General features: G+C 44.3%; 1 protein-coding gene across 6 annotated transcripts in view; it reads right to left on the minus strand.

Moving 5' to 3' along the window:
* The window catches only part of Dph5 (diphthine methyl ester synthase), a 66,495-nt gene that overhangs the window by 42,507 nt on the left and 1,291 nt on the right, over window positions 1-22,697 (minus strand). For 3 of the 6 annotated variants that reach the window (XM_084576052.1, XM_084576048.1, XM_084576050.1), the window contains exons 1-4: window positions 21,671-21,925; window positions 17,423-17,483; window positions 4,319-4,382; window positions 3,248-3,356 (exon numbers count right to left, since the gene is read on the minus strand). In XM_084576052.1, the coding sequence (XP_084432178.1) occupies window positions 3,248-3,356; window positions 4,319-4,382; window positions 17,423-17,483; window positions 21,671-21,838 (402 nt within the window). In that variant the 5' untranslated portion in view covers window positions 21,839-21,925. Of the gene's footprint in view, window positions 1-3,247; window positions 3,357-4,318; window positions 4,383-17,422; window positions 17,484-21,670; window positions 21,926-22,697 lie in introns of those variants that run through there. The other 3 variants (XM_084576051.1, XM_084576049.1, XM_084576053.1) reach the window with 3 other exon arrangements.

Here is a 22,697-nt window from a genome sequence, read left to right on the forward strand (position 1 = left end):
CCTGCTGGTAGCGTGGTTGCCATGTTCTAGCGCGTACTCTATAGCTTTCAGCTTACAAGCAGCTGTACTTTTCACCCCATCGCGATGCGGCACCAAGAACACGGTAGACTGTGGAACAAAACAAGTAGCACAGATGGATTGAAGGCACAATGACAGCGAGACACGGAGACACCTTTCAAAGCGGAGGAACCATAGCTCAACGAGCATAACCTATGATGATGATGATATACCCAAGCACGCTATCGCCGCCTGGTAGTGCGTGCACACAACTAGGCCAGCTAGTTTCAGTAGCGCTTCAATGATGGCGCTTGCTACTACTTTCATGATAGTCATTTTGGTGGTGCGATGATTATGCAAGGAAAAAAATGTCCAATTTTTTTACAGCCAATGGTGGGGGAGGTGCAAGGATTATGCGAGCAAATACGGTATACTGTAAAAGTACTTCTGTGCATCCCTCAGTTCACCAAAAAATGAGGATATAGGGCAGCCATAGCATATGGATGAACAAGTAGGTAAAATGCCTTTAACGCAAGGCAGAAATCAACATTTTATGCAGGGAACACATAGTTTTGTATGTGGCACGCAAATAATCATGCCTCTCTTTTAAGCCTCAATAACAAACTATTAAACTTCACTTCTGTCGCAGTGCTTGACCCACAGCAGCAGGGTGATATGCAGTTAGATATATCATATAGAAGTTAGAATATCTTCTGACCTTTGCTTGCGTGCTGGTCAGTTTCTCGGTAATAGCTGTGTTCTAAAATGACCTGGTTGAGCGCTACTCTCACTTTCAACTTTGATGACATGTGAAGGTTTCAGTCCTACACTCGTTATCATCTCTTGGCAACACATTATTCTTCAATAAAAAGATGGACTTCATTGGAAATAGGTGTACCTAATGGGTAGTCGTCTGCAGCATTAGTATATACACTGACGTTTGCGAGCGGAGTGCACCTGACGACCCATGGGTTCTTTTCTTTGTTTTGTCTTCCTCGAAAGGTATTCCAGGCCGCCAGGAAAAATCGTCAGAAGGTCTTCAGCCAAAGCAGCAGTTCATAAGCACCAGCCCACTGTAATGAGCCTCCCATGTTTTGGTAACAAAACTCGGTTCAAAGTGCTTCTCGCAGACGTAGTCACTCGGCTGCAGCAAGCGCTCTTTGCGTGGTATGGCATGTCAGAAAGCTTTAAAGCGGTCCTCATTTCTGGCGCAGCAAGCAGGAACACCTTCTCAGAGCACCCCTTGCAACCTGCAGGAATGAAGCACTTTATCCCCATGCTGTGATTTTTCCATCATGCAACGATCAGTGGCAAAATCGCTTTTTTTGTGTGTGATGAATGCCGTGAAGAGGACGATAGCGAAGCCAAATGTCAACCATAGCAAAATGTCACATTCTGAACACAGTGCTAGAAGGACTGTGGTTCCGAGATGCTGGTGGCATTGGGTCCAATAACTCCACGAATTGTTTGTGCCCCAAGCGCACCAGTCGACCTTCTGGGCCAAGAGGTGCCAGCCTCATCGAGGGTGCGGTGCTCTCGTTAGCAGAAAATGCACCTTGCTCGGACACTTTTACATGTTTGCGAGGGCTGCGAGAAGCTACAGTTGCCTTCCCTTTTCCCTGCATTTCAACTTGGAGGTGGCCCCGGCTTCACCACCTAAGCACTCTTCCTGGATCCCGTAGCTGAGTCAAGTGACTGCAGTGTTCGAAATCTGAACGGCAGTGGGGAACGGGAGTCTTCCTCCAGCAGTGGAAGAAAACAGCTGCTCGGGGAGCCTTTTAATGGTCTGATTGATACCTTGCATTTTTTATCCCATACAGCCAATATAAGAACCCATTTTAACATGCTTCACCAAGTCCGCACCTTGCAACAAGCGCTGGCTAGCAACTGACGTGGGAATCGCACGCGAAGATGTAGTGTGGCGGCTGGATGTTGCAGGTCTGACTCAATGTAGCGTCCTCTCTCGACTTGCTGATGAGTTTGTCCCAATGTTCTCCATAGCGGCTCCACAACAGAGGCGCGCCGTCATATCAACTAAAGTACTTCTAACACCATGACCTTCAGCGTCCCCTGCAGAGTCCTTTTAATCCTTGAGAAAAAAAAGAAGTCCGGTGGTGCCAGATCAGGGCTATACGGGTTGCATTGCCACACCCATTTTGTCCAGCACATTTGGAGACATGGCTTGGTCTAATTGTCGCAAATTTCTTTTTCGCCTCATGGAATCCTCCATTCACAGTAAAACTTCTTGTAGACTTTTTGACCCTGTGACACAAATTCACTGTGAACCAAACCTTTCAAGCTAAAAAAACACCATGCTAAGAAACACAATGAGAACTGCCTCGATTTGTGATTTGCTCATCCCTCCATTTTTTGGGCGAGGAGACTCCGTGGTGTGCCACTCGCTACTTTGACACTTTGATTCGAGGTCACACTAAAAAATTAACATCTCGTCCCCTGTGATCACTCCACTCTGTCCAAAATTCTGGGTCCGTTTTATAGCATTCATGCAATTCCTGGCACATGAGCAAACGCTCTTCCTTCATCTCACTTGTCAGGACTTCTGGCACCATTCTCTCACAGACTTTCATAATTTGAAGCTCCTTTGATAAAATATAATAAGTATTCCATACTCCTCTGCAATCATCCAAAAGCTTCATCACCGGTCCTTGTCCAAAACTTGATGCAGTTTTTGCAATGAGTCGTCCGTGTGTGATGTTGACAGGCATCCTGAGCAGGACTTTTTGATGGGTTAGTTGGTACATGATCTTGATTCTTATAGCGCTGACGAAACACCACAGGAAGAAAGACACAAAAGGACAGAAGCTGTCCTTTTGTGTCTTTCTTCCTGTGGTGTTCCGTCAGCGCTATAAGAATCAAGAGCATCCTGAGAGGTCAGTGATGGACTCTAGACCTTCCCAGAAGCTCTTGTGCCACATGAACGTTTGGCTTTGTTTCATCGCATCATCCCCATAAGCTTCCTGAAGCATTTTCATCATCTCCACCCCATTTTTATCCAGTTTCACACAAAACTTGATTGCATAACGTTGCTCCAAAAACTGGTTCACATTTTTTTCAACGAGGGTGCAGTAGATATACCTATGTGCAGAGTGTGACCTGCCTCAACAACTGCCCGCAGATAACCGAGACCAATATTGTTTTGAAGCTTAAATCCCAGCCGGCGCACCAGGCTACAAAAAATCCTTCCGAGATGTTTTGGGATAGACCAGTGCACATGTACACGCTGACCCACCTGCAGCCCAGAGCAGCCGACTGCAGTCAGGATGGAAGCATTGTGGATGACACGGGTCTCCACACCCTTTTCGTGAGCCCGAAGCATCAGGTCTGAATGCGTGGTGGCACTGCATGCCAGAGAGAGACAGGCGTTGCATGAATTATTTTTTTTCTTTTTTCTTCCATCATACGATTGCTTAATCATGACAGTCTCAAACACACATCCTGCAGAACAAAGGCCCCTCCATATTTCTCCCATTTACCTAGTGCCAGCCGCATTTACAAGTTTCTCAATTTCAGTCATTGACCCGACTATCTGCCGGCCCATAATAGGCCAGCACTCACCCTTCAGAGACCATTCCTTATGTTGGCCATCTCTCTTCTCAATCTAAGTCTTTTGACAGCCTGCCCAGAGATACAGGTGACTAAAATGGCATCGGTGTTTTCCTTGTCAACTCATACAGCAAACAGAGTAAGAGAAAATATTACAGAACGAGTACACTCTGCCCAGCTCAGATGTTTTCTTTTTTCTTTTGTACAGCTTCTTAACCTGCCATGGCTGACCCCATGCCGAATGTGGTTCCTTCATGCAAAGGAAGGGGGCAAGAAAAGCCCTATGGAATGCACTGGGTATTTTTGTTCCTTTCTGTTTGCTAATTAACACAGCGAGAAGAGACCGGGCATTAGAAGAAGAAAACATAACTACCGCAGACTAAGATCTTCTGTTAACACTTTGCACCAATGACATTATCTAAGGGTACATAAAAATATCAATGCAAATTATTTGTCCGCAATTCACAGTTCACTCAGGCATGCAGCCCTTTTAGAAATTTTCATGAGAATGTCTGGCATGGACAGCAAAATATCCAAGTTTAAAACACAAGTGCATGACACACTCAAGGCTGCCATTTTTCTTATAGAACTATATAACCATTCGTAAAGATGCATACACAGCATGGCTTTCCCAATTTCCCCATAACATAGTAGAAACCTCCTTGTAAAAATAGGATTACAATTAAGCTGATGGGGCCCTCTGTTGGTGGCAATCAGAAACCCACCCCATTTACTCGAATAGTAAGGTAGCTCGTACCCGAGTGGGTCACCGACAACCAGAAATGCCACATCTTCTTCCTTGGCAGCCTCCAGCACAGCAGCTGCAAGCAAACAACATATGGTCTACACAAAGGTGGAGAATAGGGCTACTTGGCGCGGGGTCATCTTAACAGTGCAAAGAACCGGGCAACAAAGACAACAGGACAAGCACTCATCTCATCATCATTCTTGTCCTTTGCACTGTATAAGATAGTCTACACAAAGAATGTTTTAAACTGCAACAGCAGCCCCAATTCCTTCACCAGAGAGGAAAACAATTCAGGCTGCAAATGCGCAAAAGAGGCCCCATAGTTTGACGCCCTCACGGGGTGCCAACATGATGCACTGCTTTCCGGAAGCAGAGCTATGCTATCCTTCCTCAATGTCTGCCTGTAATATACCTTTCTCACTTTTAAAGGAAAACATTTGCCATGCTACACAACACTTGACTGAGCCCCAGCCTCTGGCTTTCCTACTTGGCTTTGTTTGGTAGGTAGATGTCATAATCATCAGCTGGACTATACCCGCTGCAAGGCGAAGGCCTCTCCCATATTCCTCCATTAACCCAGTCGTGTGCTGGCTTCATCCACTTGACCTCTGCGAACTTAACCACATCTGCCCACCAAACCTTCTGCCGGCTCCTGCTACGCTTTCCTTCCCTTGGAATCCAACTTGTTATCCTAAGCAGCCATCAGTTACCATCTCTTCGCACTACATGCCCTGCCCATGCCCATTTCTTCTTCTTGATTTCCACTAGAAGGTCAACTCGAGTTATTTTTCTGACTCACTCTGCATGCTTTCCTATTTCTTAACGTTACACCTACTAGTTTTCGTTCCATAACTTAAGTAGAACCCTTTTCGTTAGTCTCCACGTTTCAGCCCCATAGGTGGGTACAGGTAAGGTGCAAGTTAAGATGCAAGATGATAAGACCATGATAAAGTGCAACATGCGCAGAACTTCAGCTACTGGGACCTGTCACAAAAGTTTTGCGTGCTGTCCGTGTGCAAGAACTATGCATGTGGACTTTCTGGTGCAAGACCTGTAACCTGCTGTGAATGTCATGCAAGCCATGAAGCGACTGCGAGCAGAAGCTGTGCATGTAGATTGCGTTCTAGCGAACGGAAAGTCATAGCCTTTTGTATGTGTTCGGCTTAGTTGGGCAAAAAGGCCCAGCATGGTGGGGTGTAAGACCGCGGTGGTCAATTTTCTAATGTTTCAGTGCACACGCCAGAGAAAGAGGTGCAGATGGAAGGACTGAGCGGCTTCCAGACTGAGGTGCGGCTGATTGCGCAATCCCGGCCACCACGCTGCACCTCCTCGCCCCCATCGACATGGGCCAAACAAAGGGCACGATGATGCAAGCATGCATCCCAACATGCGAACCTCGTACTCCTCACTTCGTGTCATTGAAAAGGCCGCGCGTGCTGACCATGGCTTCTAGCAAATTCCAGGTCTTTCTAGCGAGCCAGAGGAGGAGAGCATAGCTTTGGCAGTGCTATGCTGTCTCCACTCCTCCAGATCTTGAACATTCGGAACCAGTTATTTGAGAGCGCGCCGCGCGGCCATCAGCGGTTCTGGTCCTCGACGAAGCTACGATAGCGGTAGCAGCAGGCCCCGGCTTAGAGGAAGTTGTAAGGAGAGCTATGAATTGATGTTGCAGTTAATGCACCAGCTCATGGAGCTGCGCTTACTTTTCCTTCAGTCTCTTTTGTAAACTGTGGTTGCCTTTCTGTCATTGGTAAATTACTTTTCTGTACTTTGCGTTCTTATTGTTATATAAAGTTATGTTTCGTCTTGTTGCCTCAAGTCCGTCATCCTTCGTCTCAATGTGGGTGTGAACTACACACCGTCCGCCAAATCGACAAGCACCTCGGAGAGGTGCTGAAGAACTAGAGAAGACAACGAACCTGATTTTACTATTCCGGTACTGATGATAACACCAGGCACTGTGTATACAGAGTGGCCAGTTTTCCTAGAACAATATCAACCCTGTCCTTCAACATATTTGTAGTTAAATGATCCTCCCCAGCTGCTTTCCCCCTTTTCATAGTTTCTAAAGCCTTCTTAACCTCGCCCTTCGTCACTGGCGGAACATCTGACTGCTTTTGAATGCCATCTGAATGCCAATCTCATTGTTGTCCTGAATACTGCAGCCACTGTACAGGGTCAAATTTGGCAGCCCATTGCGCGAACTGCACTGCGTGCGAGCCGCGACTGGCTGACGTTAAGATTCTGGGCAGAGGCCGTGACAAGACAGCGCGTGAGCTTTTGGAGGCATTCCATATCGGGAAAAAGGGAGATAGGTGTGTCAGCGATACGTCGGTGCGGCTCTGGAAGGCAGAGATCAGTTTTCTTGATCGGGTTTTGTGATATTCCTAGATAATGTTTTGTAATATTCCTTATAATTTTTTTCCTCTGTCTTTATGGGATTTTTATGTACTGCGCATGACCCCTTTTCAGCATATATTTGCTGTTATTGCTGCAATAAACCAGATGTGAGTTAGCGCGTGTCCTGTGTCTTCTTCTCTTGTGTGCGTCTTCCCGTGCGCTTTATGTTCAGTCAAATTACTGTACAGATCAGTACAAAACTCCTAAGCTATTTTGATTATCTTGTCCATATTCCTGACACTACCCACCTTTTCCCTTAGTGCATACATCTGATTTTTGCCTACGTTCAATTTCCTTTTCACCGCTTCAAGGCTGCTCCCATTGTTTAGAGCATGCTCTATTTTCTCCATGTTATACTTCCTTATGTGGGATACTTTGTGCCTTTTGATTACCTTTGATAGCTCTGCCAGTTCTATCCTGTCTGTTGGGCTGGAAGCATCCATGCTTTGGCATTTCTTAATGAAATATTTCGTCTGCTTAGTTACTTACCGGTATCATACCTGACTATCCGATCTCCTACTTCTACCGCACACTCAGTAATGATATCTCTGAAGGTATCATTCATTGCTTCTACACTAAGCCGTCATCCTTGGTTAAGGCTGAATAAACCAAGGCTGAATATCTATTCTGTAGCGATAACCTGAATTCTTCTGCCCCTCCCTCACCACTAATTCGTTGATGGACTTCTTTCTTACTAATCTGTTGCGTTCCTTCTTCAGATTTAGGCTAATTCGGGACCTCACCATTCTGTGGTCACTGCATCACACCTTCCCAATTACCTCTACATCCTGCATAATGCCGGCTTAGAAAACAGTATGAAATCAATTTCATTTTTAGAATCCCCATTAGGGCTTTTCCATGTCTATTTCCGGTTCTTCTGTTTGCTGAAAAAGGTATTCAAAATCCTAAAGTTATTGCAATCGGCAAACTCAACTAGTCATCATCATCATCAGCCTGATTATACCCACTGCAGGGCGAAGACATCTCCCATATTTCTCCACTTAACCCGGTTCTGTGCTAGCTGCATCCACTTGACCCCTGCGAACTTCTTAATCTCATCCGCCCACCTAACTTTCTGCCTCCCCCTGCTACGCTTTCCTTCCCTTGGAATCCAGTTTGTTACCCTAAGCGACCATCGGTTATACTCTCTTCGCACTACATGTCCTGCCCATGTCCATTTCTTCTTCTTAATTTCCACTAGAATGTCGGTAACTTGAGTTATTTCTCTGACCCACTCTGCACGCTTTCTATCTCTTAATGTTACCCCTACCATTTTTCGTTCCATAGCCCTCTGGGTTGTCCTCAACTTAAGTAGAACTCTCTTGGTTAGCCTCCACGTTTCAGCCCCATAGGTGAGTACAGGCAAGATGCAACTGTTGTATACTTTCCTCTTGAGCGATACCGGTAAGCTGCTAGTCATAATCTGCGAGTGCTTGCCAAATGCGCTCCATCCCAATCTTATTCTTCTTGACATTTCCTTTTCATGGTCCGGATCTGCGGTTACTATCTGTCCTAAGTAGACATATTCGCCTACTATTTCCAGTATTTCGCTACCTAATGTAAACTGCTGTTCCTTCCCGAGACTGTTGAACATTACCTTAGTCTTCTGCATATTGATTTTCAAGCCTACCTTTCTACTTTTTCTGTCTAGGTCATCAATCATTATTTGCAGTTCATCCCCCGAGTTGCTTAGCAAGGCAATGTCATCAGCAAATCGCAGATTACTGAGGTATTCTCCATCTACCCTTATCCCTAACTGCTCCCATTCCAAGTCTCTGAATACTTCCTCTAAACAAGCTGTGAATAGTACTGGGGAGATTGTGTCTCCTTGCCTAACACCTTTCTTTATGGGAATTTTGTTGCTTTCTTTATGTAGAACTATGGTTGCTGTGCAGCCACTATATATATCTTCCAGCACTTTCACGTACGGCTCGCCTACCCCCTGATTTCGCAATGCCTGCATCACCGCCGAGGTTTCAACTGAGTCAAATGCTTTTTCGTAATCAATGAATGCTATGTATAAGGGCTGGTTATATTCCGAGCATTTTTCTATCACCTGATTGATGGTATGGATATGATCGATAGTAGAGTACCGTTTCCGAAACCCTGCTTGATCCTTTGCTTGATTGCAGTCTAAGGTTGTCCTGATTCTATTAGCGATTACCTTAGTAAATACCTTATACGTAACAGACAGTAAGCTGATTGGTCTGTAATTTTTAAGGTCCTTAGAGTCCCCTTTCTTGTGAATGAGGATAATGTTTGCATTCTTCCATGCTTCCGGTACCGTCGATGACACCAGGCACTGCGTATACAGGGTGGCCAGTTTTTCTAGCACGATATCCCCCCCGTCCTTCAGCAAATCTGTAGTTATCTGATCCTCTCCAGCTGATTTCCCCCTTTTCATAGTTTCTAGTGCTTTCTTGACCTCGTCCTTCGTCACTGGTGGAACGTCTGACTGTCTTTCCCTACCGCCAATCTCATTACGGTCCTGACTACTTTGGCTACTGTAGAGATCTGTATAGAACTCCTCGGCTACTTTGACTATCTTGTCCATATTAGTGATGACGTTGCCCGCCTTGTCCCTTATCGCATACATCTGGTTTTTGCCTATGCCCAATTTCTTCTTTACCGCTTTAAGGCTTCCCCCGTTCTTTACAGCATGCTCAATTTTCTCCATGTTATACTTCCTTATATCGGCCACCTTGCGCTTATTGATTAGCTTTGATATCTCGGCCAATTCGATCTGGTCTGTTGGATTGGAAGCTTTCATACTCTGCCTCAACTAGTAACTCCCCTGCTACTCCTACAACCAATGCCATAGTCACCCACTGCCTGGTCTCCAACCTACTTTTTCCCTACCTTGGCATTGAAGTCGCCCATTAGTACAGTCGGTAACCTGCATTTGTACTTTCCCAAATGCCAATTCTACATCCTCGTAGAAGGTTTTGACTGCCTGGTCATCACGACTACATGTAGACGCGTAGGCCTGTACAACCTTCAGTTTATATCGTTTAGTAAGCTTAATTACCATGTCTGTCACCCTGTCATTATTGCTATAAAATTCATCTATATTACCAGCTATATCCTTACTGACAAGCAACCCTGCCCCTAGTTCTCATCTCTCCGGTAAACCTCAATGACACAATATATGTCCACCCTTCAGAATTGTATATGCCTCATTCGGCCTCCTCAACTCACTAAGCCCTATCACATTCCATTTTGTGCCCTCTAATGCCTCTAACAGTACTGCTAAACTAGCCTCACTAGCTAAGGTTCTAGCGTTAAATGTTGCCAGGTTCAGTTTCCAAAGGCGGCCTGTCCGGAGCCAGAGATTCTTAGCACCCTTTGCTGCGTTGCAAGTCTGACCATCGCCATAGTCACTTGCTTCGCAGCCGCTGAGGGCTGGGGGCCGGGGGTTTGTTCCAGTATTCATAAAAGGTTGTGGGCAATTACTACACCAGGGTGGCCAAATCCTGTTCTGGTGAGGGAGTGCATTTCCTGGGGTACTTACTGGCATCAGGTCACAGCCTAAATTTGTTTATGCAATTCCACTGCGACGCAGATTTTTTTTTTTTACCCGGTAGGAAACTGCGCGACACCGGGATTTGAAATATGGTCCTCTTGCACGCGAGGCGGATTTTCTACCTCTATGCCACCGCTGCTTTCTAAGTTAGATAGGGATACAACATCCTAAAGCACCAAAGCAACATTCCTTGTAGCGCAGTTGTGCCCCTTCGGCGCATGTTTTTCACACTTATCACCTGTGTTGCAATATTTCCTTTATATTTGGTCTTTTTCTTGTACTTTCGGCATTTCCAGCAAATGTTATTTGTCACTATACCCCCCCCCCCCCCCCCCCTACAATAATGCCTTCGGCCACTGCAGGACTCTGTAATAAATAAATAAATAAATTTGCCATGAGGGAAGCCGCAGTTGAAGGTTTCGGATAATTTCATTCACAAGGCGATTTTCAATGTGCATTGACATCGCACAGCATCATCGTAAGTTCAAGGCGAGAAAGCACAGACAGACACAAGAAAGGTAACGGGACGTGTGTGCTTTCGCGCCTGTCACCAACTAGCCCAACAAGACGTTCTTTCAATCGCACAGCACATGGGTGCCTAGCGTGTTGCCTCAAATGAAGCATGCTGAACACGCGCTGTCAGGATTAACAGCTGAGCACCCTAACCACTGCGGTGGAGGGTGCTTAAACAAAGGATGCAAAGCTATCAAAACACATGCATCGAACTCATCAAAAAGGCTTCTTTAGAGCAGCCTTTTGGTGAACTGTTAGCAAGATCACTCTGAGTGACCTTCAGGGCTAACAACTCATCAAGGGAACATCTGTCACCTTCATGATGTCTGCCTATACATACTGGAAGGAAAGAGTAGCAGGGGGCAGCAGAAAGTCAGATGGGTGGATGAGGCTAAGAAATTCGCGGCAGCTAGTGCAAGACTGTGTTAACTGGAGTAATATGGGAAAGTCCTTTGCCCTGGAGTTGGTATAGTCGGGTTAACGATGATGATGATGCTCCAAGACAGGGAGGTAGATTCCCTGGCATCTAGCACAGAACTGGGTAATATGGGAGTAATATGGGAAAGGCATTTGTCCTGCATTGGTGATAAAAACAGCGTAACAAGGTATCTTGTTAAGCTTCGCCCTGCAGTTGGTATTGTCAGGTTAATGATGATGATGCTCCAAGACAGGGAGGTAGATGCCCTGGCAGCTAGCACAGAACTGGGTTATAATTGGAGTATAATGCGAAAGTCTTTTGCCCTGCATTGTTAATAAAAGCAGCACAACAAATTATCTTGTTAAGCTTTGCCCTGCAGTTGGTATAGTCGGGTTAGTGATGATGATGATGCTACATGACAGGGAGGTAAATGCCCTGCCCACCAAAAGTGCTGCAGAAACTGCCTACTAAAAGCAAATATTTCAGCTCATCCGTCAATTCAAACTGGTGGTGATCACTGTTTGGTGGTAGGAGGAGCAGCAAGGCCTCCAAAAAAAGAAAAAACAAAATCAGCTAATGCCAGTAATTAGAGAGCAGTAAGGAATTTGGCCTCCTACCCCTTTCAATGCATACTTATGCCCTAGCACAGAGCTTGAAGCTCAGCTATGAACACTGTTCCAGCATTTCTAGGCATCAGCTGCACCTTGAGGGGTTGATCATGTGGCACAAGGGCATCTGTGTCAGGATTAAAAATCTAATCCATGTCATCAGTGATGAGCAAGGGGCTCAGGTAGGTAAGAGATTCCATGTAAGTACAACATCTTAAAAGCACTCTGAAAATAAAACAGCTCGCTTATTATTAACATGCGTAGCCTTGTGAATAAACTATCGGACCGCAAACACATTTCGATTGAACAAGAACCTGACATAGCGGCAGTAACAGATGCTTGGCTAAACTCGGAATTTTAGATTCTAAAATTTGCGCCCCCCCCCCCCCTCCCCCCACCCTCTTTTCCCACTTACAAAGTGTAAGAACAGACCGCGCCATCAGATGTGGTGGTACATAAAACAATGTGAAATTATTAATCCATTTCGAATAAAATCAGTATGGTGCAAAATATTTCTAGGCTATGACAAACCTGCTATAGGAGCCGTCTATCTTCCATCTGGTACCAAAGCTATGATTGTAGAAAAACTAAACTTTTTGCAAGCATTACGCCATGGTTAATTTTACACATGCTGGCCTGCTGCAAATGTGTTTGTGCAGTCATGTGCTTTTTCCTTTAACGCTTAAGAGAATTAGGGCAGCGCAAACTTAAAGATCACATTCACTCCACGGAGCAAACTGTTGACAAAAGCGTTATTATCGTAACAATGAAATATGCACTGCAATAAATGAAAAGACGAATTTTGTTTGATGGCTCAATTTGGACATGCATTTTTACTGACCAAATAGTTTGAGTTTTGATACATTTTCTGCAGAATAACAATGATCTTTATTTGAACACAAAATGAGTGCCCTGAAGGCGATGCGCTAGGCTGAGGAGGAAAAAACGAGCATTCACGGAATGCGCCTACCAGCTGCTCACTTATGGTCAACAAACATTTCTTCACTTTGGTTAAAATCTGCCATTGAGATAAGCGGTTGCTATACATATATATTTTAATCCTAACACAGTGCACAAGCATCCCTAAAGCAATTTATTCGCACAGAGATCACTATCAGCAAGTGCCAACATTTTTACTTTTAGCTACTATTTATTTTTTCAAATTGCATTCAGCTACATGAACACTCACCAGCATATAACGATAATAGAGAGATGCCTAGTTACTAAATGTTACAATTCCATGCAAAATTTTGGCAAATAAGTATGTGTGCATAAATGATGTGATATTTTTTAAATAGGATAAAAATGTAGTCTGGTTGGCAGCTGTTCATGATCAAAATTTGCGGGTGCATGCCCCCTTTCTCTGCACCTGCAGAGTGTGCGACCAAAGCTTTTCATGGTCATTTATGGCTATGACATTAGAAGCAACAGATTACAATAAGCAGTGGCATTTGCAAAGCCAGCTTAGGGAGACTTCAAGCATGCTGCAGCTGTGTGCTTTTAAGGGGACATGATCCAGAACGAAACATTTTTATTAATATTAACAGCAGCTAGAAGTAAAAAGGCAGGAATTAATTCCTGCCAATGTAGTTTGGTCAAATTTTTGCAAGTAATTCGTTTGAAATGTAAGGTTGTATTTGTGCACCTCTTTGACGTCAGATTAAATATAACAAAGCAGTGAGCACTATGTCATTTCCTTCATTGTGATGCACTCTACACAATGTGTAAAGTGTTCCATTTATAAATTTTCTGGAGGTTTAAAAAAAAATGTTACTCTTTAATTGTGTTTTATTGGTAGAATAAGGATACTTTTGCAAATTCATATCTGATTCTCAACAATCAATTGCACAATTATTTGCAATCAAAAATAGCATAGTTGTACTCTGCAAATACTAAAGAACGCCCACAAAGAATTTCATAGCGATAAAACATTAACAGGTGAACTAATGTCCTGCACAAGCAATAAGGTTGCTTGAAAATAACACCAAAAAGAGGGTTTTGAAATTTCAGCTAACATTGAATGAATGAACATGATGCTTTTTTTAAACAAACTTGTAAAAATGCAGCTTAAGGAGCTGCAAAGTACCACGTTTCCTCAGAATTCTCCTGCACCATATGTATGCCTTTTGCGTTGCCTACAAAGTGTGTATTCAGTGCAAGCTTTCTTCGTTATGTGACGATGGGACTAGGTCTCAGCAGTTTCTTTAGCGGACATCCTTGAGACCCGCAGAATGTCACACACATTACTCAGTAAAATCAATTGCCGAGAATGTAGGATACCTAGCTTATCCAAAACTTGCTCAAAGCCTGTGTGTCCCTGGTTGAACCACAGTGCGGCGACCCAAAAACATGTACAGCAGCTTTGAGCCAATGAAGGCAGCATTTTTTAGAGTGGTGGTGCAACTCTTGGGAACAGAAAAAAAAAAGAAAACTTGTTTCTAATCTCTTTTTGAAAAGTGCTGGATGGAGGACTCACAAAATGCAAAACGCTCTTTCTCATCATCATCATCATCATCATCAGCCTGATTATACCCACTGCAGGGTGAAGGCCTCTCCCATATTTCTCCACTTAACCCGGTTCTGTGCTAGCTGCATCCACTTGACCCCTGCGAACTTAATCTCAACCGCCCACCTAACTTTCTGCCGCCCCCTGCTACGCTTTCCTTCCCTTGGAATCCAATTTGTTACCCTCAGCGACCATCGGTTATCCTCTCTTCGCACTACATGTCCTGCCCATGTCCATTTCTTCTTCTTAATTTCTACTAGAATGTCAGTAACTTGAGTTATTTCTCTGACCCACTCTGCACGCTTTCTATCTCTTAATGTTACCCCTCTTTCTACCTGCCTGCAATACCACAAAAGTGGTCAAGAATTGATAGCTATGATAAAAACAGCTCAATCACCTTGCAGACTTTTATCACTTCTCGTCTAAATGCGAGGCTGGGGTTAGCGGACATGAAAGGTGACGGTTTAAGGGTAATAAAGCAAGCAAAAGCAAAAAACGCAATCATTGGATGAAAATCGGTGTTTTTCATGTGCGTCTCCCCTTAACCAAGAGGAACCATTTGGCACCTCACGACACAAGTGCTTTCTCACGTCTTCGTGAACTGCAAAGTTCATGCCATAATTCGCAATGATTGGCAACATCTCTTTTGTGAACCAGTGAGTAGGACGGCGCGTGCACACAATAGAGAAGATTCCAGCGGCGTGAGCAGCAAGGCGCACTAATCAGGACGTGGGTAACTTAATGCGCTTCACCGGAGGCACACCACCCGGACAGTGGTTCCAAAATGACTGCCAGGGGAGAGAGGTGCAGTGAGAATACTACTCCCTCTGAGGTGAATGGTACAAGAAAGATTGTCTCTCTCTGCCCAACACTCTTATTGGAATTCTATTACATTTTGCATAGAGGACCAAAATAATGTGGCCACACACTGCATACCTCATAGTGCTTCTTGATGTGTGAGCGAGTGTTCTCTTATTTTGTGGCCTCCTTTCCTTCTTATCAGAACTGAGGGTGGCACAGTCCTTTTCCCCCAAGTATATCATGAGCACAAGTGACAAATTTCAGCTTTAGTTTGAAATAACCTGCTGTGGACTTGTGTCCCAGAGTTCAGCAGTGTGCCACCATGGTGAGTAGTGCACATGAGAACAGTGTGCGCTGCTTAAGCCTAGAAGCTGAAACAGTCAACACTCCCTGCATTGCCATTATTACTATAAGCGCATTTTAATTCATTAAAAATGCAACCTTGACGATCTGTGTACCAGAAGTGAGCAAAACCCGGTCTTTCTTCAAAACAATGCCTAGGTGGCCTTACCAATTGTTAGTTTTACATATACATCCAGGAGAATGGCATCCAATATTCAATCTCGACAAAGAACACTCTAGCCATGCTGATGCTCCTCTGGTATCAAAAGGCACATTTACAGTGCAAAAAGATGCATTTAAGAAATCTATCGTCACCTATGCACTGAAAAGGGCTTAGGAGATCACCATTCCGAATAAAAGTAGTAATGTGTTGACACATGTAGTTTACTTCCAAAATCAGCTGCTTTGATTCTCCAGCTTACAAAAGCTGTCCTCAATGTGCTTGTAATGTGCCAACAACTGCTACACCACAGGCGTATTTTCCTTTTAAGCATTGCATTGTAGTAACTTTGCAAAATTTTTCATTCACTGCACATAATGACGAGGGTTGAGAAAACACTGCATTTCATCAGCCTGACAAGGTTCCCTTTACATAAAGAGCAACAGTGGCACTAAAAAGTTACAGCGCAAAAAAAGACAACCATACACAGACAGGGTGATGACACACAAGTGTAGTCACCCTGTCCGTGTGTGGTTGACTTTTTTTGCGCTATAACTTTTTAGTGTACAATATGCGCCCAGAAAGAAGTTTTAATGTAGCAACAGTGACAGACAGCACAGTTATCTGTGCACACAGGGATAGTTAGGAGAAAGAAAAGAAAAAAAACTAAATTAATAAATCATTTTAAGGCACGTTATGCTGCCAACACCTAATAGCAAAGGAGTCACGAGGCAAATAAATTATGCACTAGCACATTAAACTGGGCTAGTTGTGCTCATGCTGTCTCTTCTCTACAACCTGCTTTATGCATGAATCTTGGTACTCAGGATACTGTAAGTAAATCTCTGTAAAAGACAGTTATGACCTGAGCACTGTAATGAAAGTATGGCACAGCGAACATGAATCAGGAGAAATGTGATAAAGAGTGTGATGCAGTTAATCCTTGTAAACTCCAATTGCAAGTAATGTTGGCTTTTGTGCCTCATATGCATTCAAGCTTTCCCTGCACATTTGGCGCCTGAAGGTACAACAAAAGAGACGCATCACTCTAAAGAAAGCAGACGCTGTCCCCTATTCACTCTCATTTAATCCTTGGTGCAGCAACACTCGATTAACTTGGCCACATCACCAAAGAGTGAAGCTAGTACTTACAAATTCCAAACAGTGTCACAAAACTTAGCTCAACAATTTAACAGTTATACTTTCAGAAAATTATCTCTCAGTTCAAGTCGTTTTCCTTGTGCACTGTATTAACCCCTTTTAGCCACAAATCGCTCTTCCTGGAAAAAAAGCTCAGGTATGCCATGACTTCCTTGAGTGTGTTTCTAAATTTTCTTTGAATGCTTATTATGCGTTTCTGTTCTTTACTATGCCCCTACCCTTGTTTTGCCCTTACGCTTTGTAAAGCACAATCGCACCCAGAGGTTGTTTCATCTGAATACTAAATCCACGGAGATGCCACAGAATGGAAGTGAAGCAACCTGGGTGACTCAAAAGTTACTCGTGGGGGCTCTCGAGCCACCTTGCACATCAACGAGGACTCCCTTTCGGTGTGCAAAACACATTGCTTGAGAGCTGTAGCCAGAAACTTCACAGTGACCATATAGAGATTCTCACAGGATGATGAATTTGCAAATTGTGAATTTCTTTATGTAATGCTTTTCACAATGTAGCACACAAGTTGGACATTCTTTTCCTGCTTAATTGGTGTGCATCCAATACAGGAGCAGCTGAATGCTCATATATATCATTTGTACACTGACTATAATACAAACAAAAACAAGCAGTAACAAGAAAAATGCGTTTTAGTTGTCAAAAGACAACCTCAAGTATTCCACATACCGCAGCCCTGCTCCACAAGTTCACGGTCAGCCAGAATGAGCTGCTTCCCATAAAATTCCTCCTGCAACAAAAGCAAATTCCAAGGGTGATATTAATTGTAGTATAGGCACCCACATGCAGTAACGGCAGCTCACACAGGGGTGTTATGCTACTGATGAGAAGCTGTTTAAAACTGCATATCTGTGATGATACATACAAATCATCACTTTTCAGGAAGAAATTATGAAAGCTATTAAACTACACAACATATGAATGACTGCATACACTGGTGGAAAAATGCCCCAGGAGGATGCCACTGAAGGAACTACACAATAACTCGAGAAGTACGAGAATGCGTTTCAAAATATGAGAAAAATGTGGGATGAACTGGAATTGTGCATTATAGTTAGTTTACATCATTTTCCTAACCCATCCCTTCTACATGCTAACCGCAATTCATTTCAAAATAACCACCATCCAATCTCCATCACCACTGTCAACCACAGCTAGCAATTGCATTGCCCTGCAGCACTGCGCGGCTGAGTAGCGCAGAAATAAATTGTTATAAAACAGTGCACGATATCACAGAAAACCACTACAAAAGGCATCACAGTGCCTTGAATTTTCTAACCATGCAGTTCTATAAAAATGAAGACAGCTTCATTTTGGATAGACAGCCACAAGGTAGCCCACCGGACTAAAAAAGCATATATATATATATATATATATACACCATGCAGTTCTATAAAAATGAAGACAGCTTCATTTTGGATAGACAGCCACAAGGTAGCCCACCGGACTAAAAAAGTGTATATATATATATATATATATATATATATATATATATATATATATATATATATATATAAGAAGAAGAAGAAATGGACATGGGCAGGACATGTAGTGCGAAGAGAGGGTAACCGATGGTCGCTGAGGGTAACAAACTGGATTCCAAGGGAAGGAAAGCGTAGCAGGGGGCGGCAGAAAGTTGGGTGGGCGGATGAGATTAAGAAGTTCTCAGGGGTCAAGTGGATGCAGCTAGCACAGAACCGGGTTAAGTGGAGAAATATGGGAGAGGCCTTCGCCCTGCAGTGGGTATAATCAGGCTGATGATGATGATGACCCTAAGCGACCATCGGTTATCCTCTCTTTGCACTACATGTCCTGCCCATGCCCATTTCTTCTTCTTAATTTCCACTAGAATGCCGGTAACTTGAGTTATTTCTCTGACCCACTCTGCACGCTTCCTATCTCTTAAAGTTCATCATCATCATCATCATCATAAGCCCGACTATACCCACTGCAGGGCGAAGGCCTCTCCCATATTTCTCCACTTAACTTAGACCTTAAAGTTACCCCTACCATTTTTCGTTCCATAGCCCTCTGGGTTGTCCTCAACTTAAGTAGAACTCTCATTAAAATATATATATATATATATATACATATATATGCTTGCCGATGGAATTGCATACACAGGTTCAGGGTGCGACCTATCCGGAGAACACCTCTGGAAACGCACTCCCTCACCAGAACAGGATTTGGATGCCCTGGTGTAGTAATTGCCCATAACCTCCTATGAATACTCTAACAAACCCCCTGCCATCAGTCCCCAGACCACAGCGGTGGTCAGACCTGCAACGCAGCAAAGGGTGCAAAGAATCTCTGGCTCTGGACAGGCCGCCATTGGAAACTGAGCCCGGCAACGTTTAACTATGGTTTAACGTTAGAACCCCAGCTAAAAGGCTAGTTTATAAGTACTGTTAGAGGAATTAGAGGGTATGAAATTGGACGTGATAGGGCTTAGTGAGATGAGGAGGCCAAATGAGGCATATACTATACTGAAGAACGGACATGTATGGTGTTATCAAGGTTTACCGGAGAGACAAGAACTAGGATAGAAGAGACATCTTGGGCGATGAATAAACAACGCTACAGACTAGGACGAAGATCAAGAATCAAACAGGACGGGCACTGACTCGCAACTTAAGTTTATTGAAAAAAACACAGTATAATTATCCAAGCCAAGCCGCACTAAACCACACATTAAACAAAAACCAAATCATGATTACCCAGCACACATACCACTTCAAGAAACCCAACCTTATTATCTGTTAAAGCGATTGACGGTTCACTAACACATTTTTCATCTAATCGCATCATATGCCTGGCCTCAATGATTTCCCGGTTAATCTGTGCCGGATGGTCATCCAAAACACCTGTCTGTGTTAGAAAAGGATGGCTCGGTTACGAAATGTTCGGTTACGAGAGCACGAGAGATCATTAGGGATTGATAGAGGCTCTAATCTGGTTGCGCATTGTAAGGGTTGTGATGGCTGCCATCAGAAGCAATGAACAATAATTTCAGAGATATGGGGAAAATTGAACATGCTCTAAAGAACAGGGGCAGCCTTAAAGCTGTGAAGAGGAAATTTGGCATAGACAAAAATCAGATGTATGCGCTAAGGGACAAGGCAGGCAATGTCATCTCGATTATGGACAGGATAGTCAAAGCAGCCGAGGTGTTCTATACTGATACATACAGTAGTCGAAGTAGTCAGGACAATAATGAGATGGGCAGTAGTGAAAAGCAGTCAAGACATTCTGCCAGCGACAAAGGACGAGGTTAAGAAAGCTTTAGAAACAATGAAAAGGGGGAAAATGGCTGGTAACTACAAATTTTTTGAAGGACGGGGGAGGGGGGGTATCGTGCTAGAAAAACTGGCCACTATGTTTAGGCAATGCCTGGTACTATCAACGGTAACAGAATCATGGAAGAACACTAATATTATCTTAATTCATAAGAAAGGGGACGCTAACAACTTGAAAAAGCACAGACCAATCAGCTTCCTATCTGTTAATATAAGGGACGCTAACAACTTGAAAAAGCACAGACCAATCAGCTTCCTATCTGTTAATATAAGGTATTTACTAAGGTAATAGCTAATAGAATCAGGACCAAGCAAAAGATCAAGCAGGTTTTCAAAAAGGGCACTCTACTATCGATCATATCCATACCATCGCGCGGTGATAGAAAAACGCTTGGAATATAACCAGCCCTTATATATAGCATTCATTGATTACGAAAAAGCGCTTGACTCAGTAGAAACCTCGGCGGTCATGCAGGCATTGTGAAATCAAAGTGTACACTAGCCGTATGTAAAAGTACTGGAAGATATGTATATAGTGCTGCACAGCAACCATAGTTCTGCATAAATAAAGTAACAACATTTCCATAAATAAAGGTGTTAGGCAAGGAGGCACGATCTCCCCAGTACTATTCACAGCTTGCTTAGAGAAAGTATTCAGAGACTTGGAATGGGAGCTGTTGGAGATAAGGGTTGATGGCGAATACCTCAGTAATCTGAGATTCGTTGATAACATTGCCTTGCTAATTGCGACTCAGGGAGTGAACTGGAAAGAATGATTGATGACCTAGACAGGAATAGCAGAATAGTAGGCTTGAAAATCAATATGCAGAAGACTAAGGTAATTTTCAATAGCCTCGGGAAGGTACAGAACTTCACAATAGGTAGCGAAGCACTGGAAATAGTAGGTGAATATGTCTACTTAGGACAAGTAGTAACCGCAGATGCAGACCATGAAAGGGAAATAACCAGGAGAATAAGTTTGGTATGGAGTGCATTTGGCAAGTATTCGCAGATCATGACTAGCAGCTAGACTATAGAATGACTGCCATCAACATTTACGAGTGCTATAGATGCCTGAATTTTGTAAACATCACCGCTTACGTACAGCTAAAAGAAATATGAAAGGGAACACGGGAGCGCGTGGCCTCCGCGCTTTTCAAAGCGCTGCCACCAACGCAAGACGAGAATGCGTGGCACCAAGGGTATGGCCGGGAAGATCAGCCGACCAAGCTTACTTTCGATGCGTCTTTAACATTGATTCTTATCACCTGTCGGTGACAGCGCATTTGAAAACGTGGGGGCCACGCGTTCCCGTGTTCCTTTTCATATTCCTTCTAGCTAGGTAACACCCCCATAAATGTTCTGTGAATGCCGGATATCGATGCGCGCTACCAGGAACATGCCACGCACTCCCTTTATATGCATGACAGCTCTCCAGAGACCGCCAAATCGCAGTCAGGCGTAGCATGGCTTCCGTCGTTGTTGGTTTTCAAAATAAAATCGCAGACGTCGGTGTCTATCATTGATCTGTGTCATATTGGGAAAGCGGTTCATACATAACACGTCATCGTGAAGTTACTTGTGACGATCACATAAACAATTTACGTTCAGTCGGGCTCACCAGCTGTGCCTGGCCGACCGACAACACCGACGTGTAGGATTCGAGGTACACCTTGGAGCATCTTCTAACGATTTCCAGACCTTTTACCGTTATATCCCGGACGTCTCCCAGGCCTAGCCCAATTAGATAAAGCATTTCACGACGTCTTAATGCAACCGTGCATAGCATACGTTGTAAACAGAACTCAAATTCAAACACGTGCGTGAAAAGGTCCCGGCAGAGACCCGGCAGAGGCGCTGCTCGGATTTCGGCCGATTGGCTATTTTATTGGCTGTGGCTAAAGGTACCTCCGACGGAGTCGGTCAGAACCACCTAGGCTAGGAGTCTAGGTGGTTCTGACTCGATGCGTTTTTCTTCGGAATACGTCGGACGGATCCGAGAAATATTTTTCAGAAGTACGGCGGACGGACCAGGTTTTTACGTCGTCGGGAAAGCCGGATGGATCCGGGAGGGGTTGTTCTACCATGGGTACGGCGGACGGACCCGATCGGTTAGGTTCGTCCGACGGACCCAACACGTTTTTACAGTAGCATTTTTCTCCGATATGGGCCTTGGGATCCATCGGGAAAGTCGGGAAAGCCGGACGGATCCGAGATCCCCAAATGTGGTTGTAGAGTATAGTAGAGTGGTTGTAGCAACAACTTGGTATCCATATAGCCAAACTGAGAGCTGTTTCGCGGCGCCGCCACCGCTGGCTGCTTTGAGTGGCGCTGCAGTTCTACCAGGCTCTCGTCGGCCCGAACGTGGGTTGAACACGTGCAGTGCGGGTAGCATGAGTACAGTGCGTTCCCGACTCGGCTGCTGCAGTGATCGTTTTTTTATGCTACCTGTGCTAGCATGCAAAGTTGAAGGGGCTACGTAACCATGCCGACGTGCTGCGTGCCGGGCTGTGCGAGCGGTTACAAGAGCGACAACGCTGACAACACAGCGAGGCGTTTTTTCTCGGCTCCGCGTGACGCGGATCTCCGTGCGGCATGGGACCGCGCGATTCCGCGTGTTGACAGGAAACTTTCTGACAAATCACGTG

The sequence above is a fragment of the Amblyomma maculatum genome, chromosome 8, assembly GCF_055883805.1.
Source record: "Amblyomma maculatum isolate TAMU_Amacu chromosome 8, ASM5588380v1, whole genome shotgun sequence".
NCBI classification, from domain to species: domain Eukaryota; kingdom Metazoa; phylum Arthropoda; class Arachnida; order Ixodida; family Ixodidae; genus Amblyomma; species Amblyomma maculatum.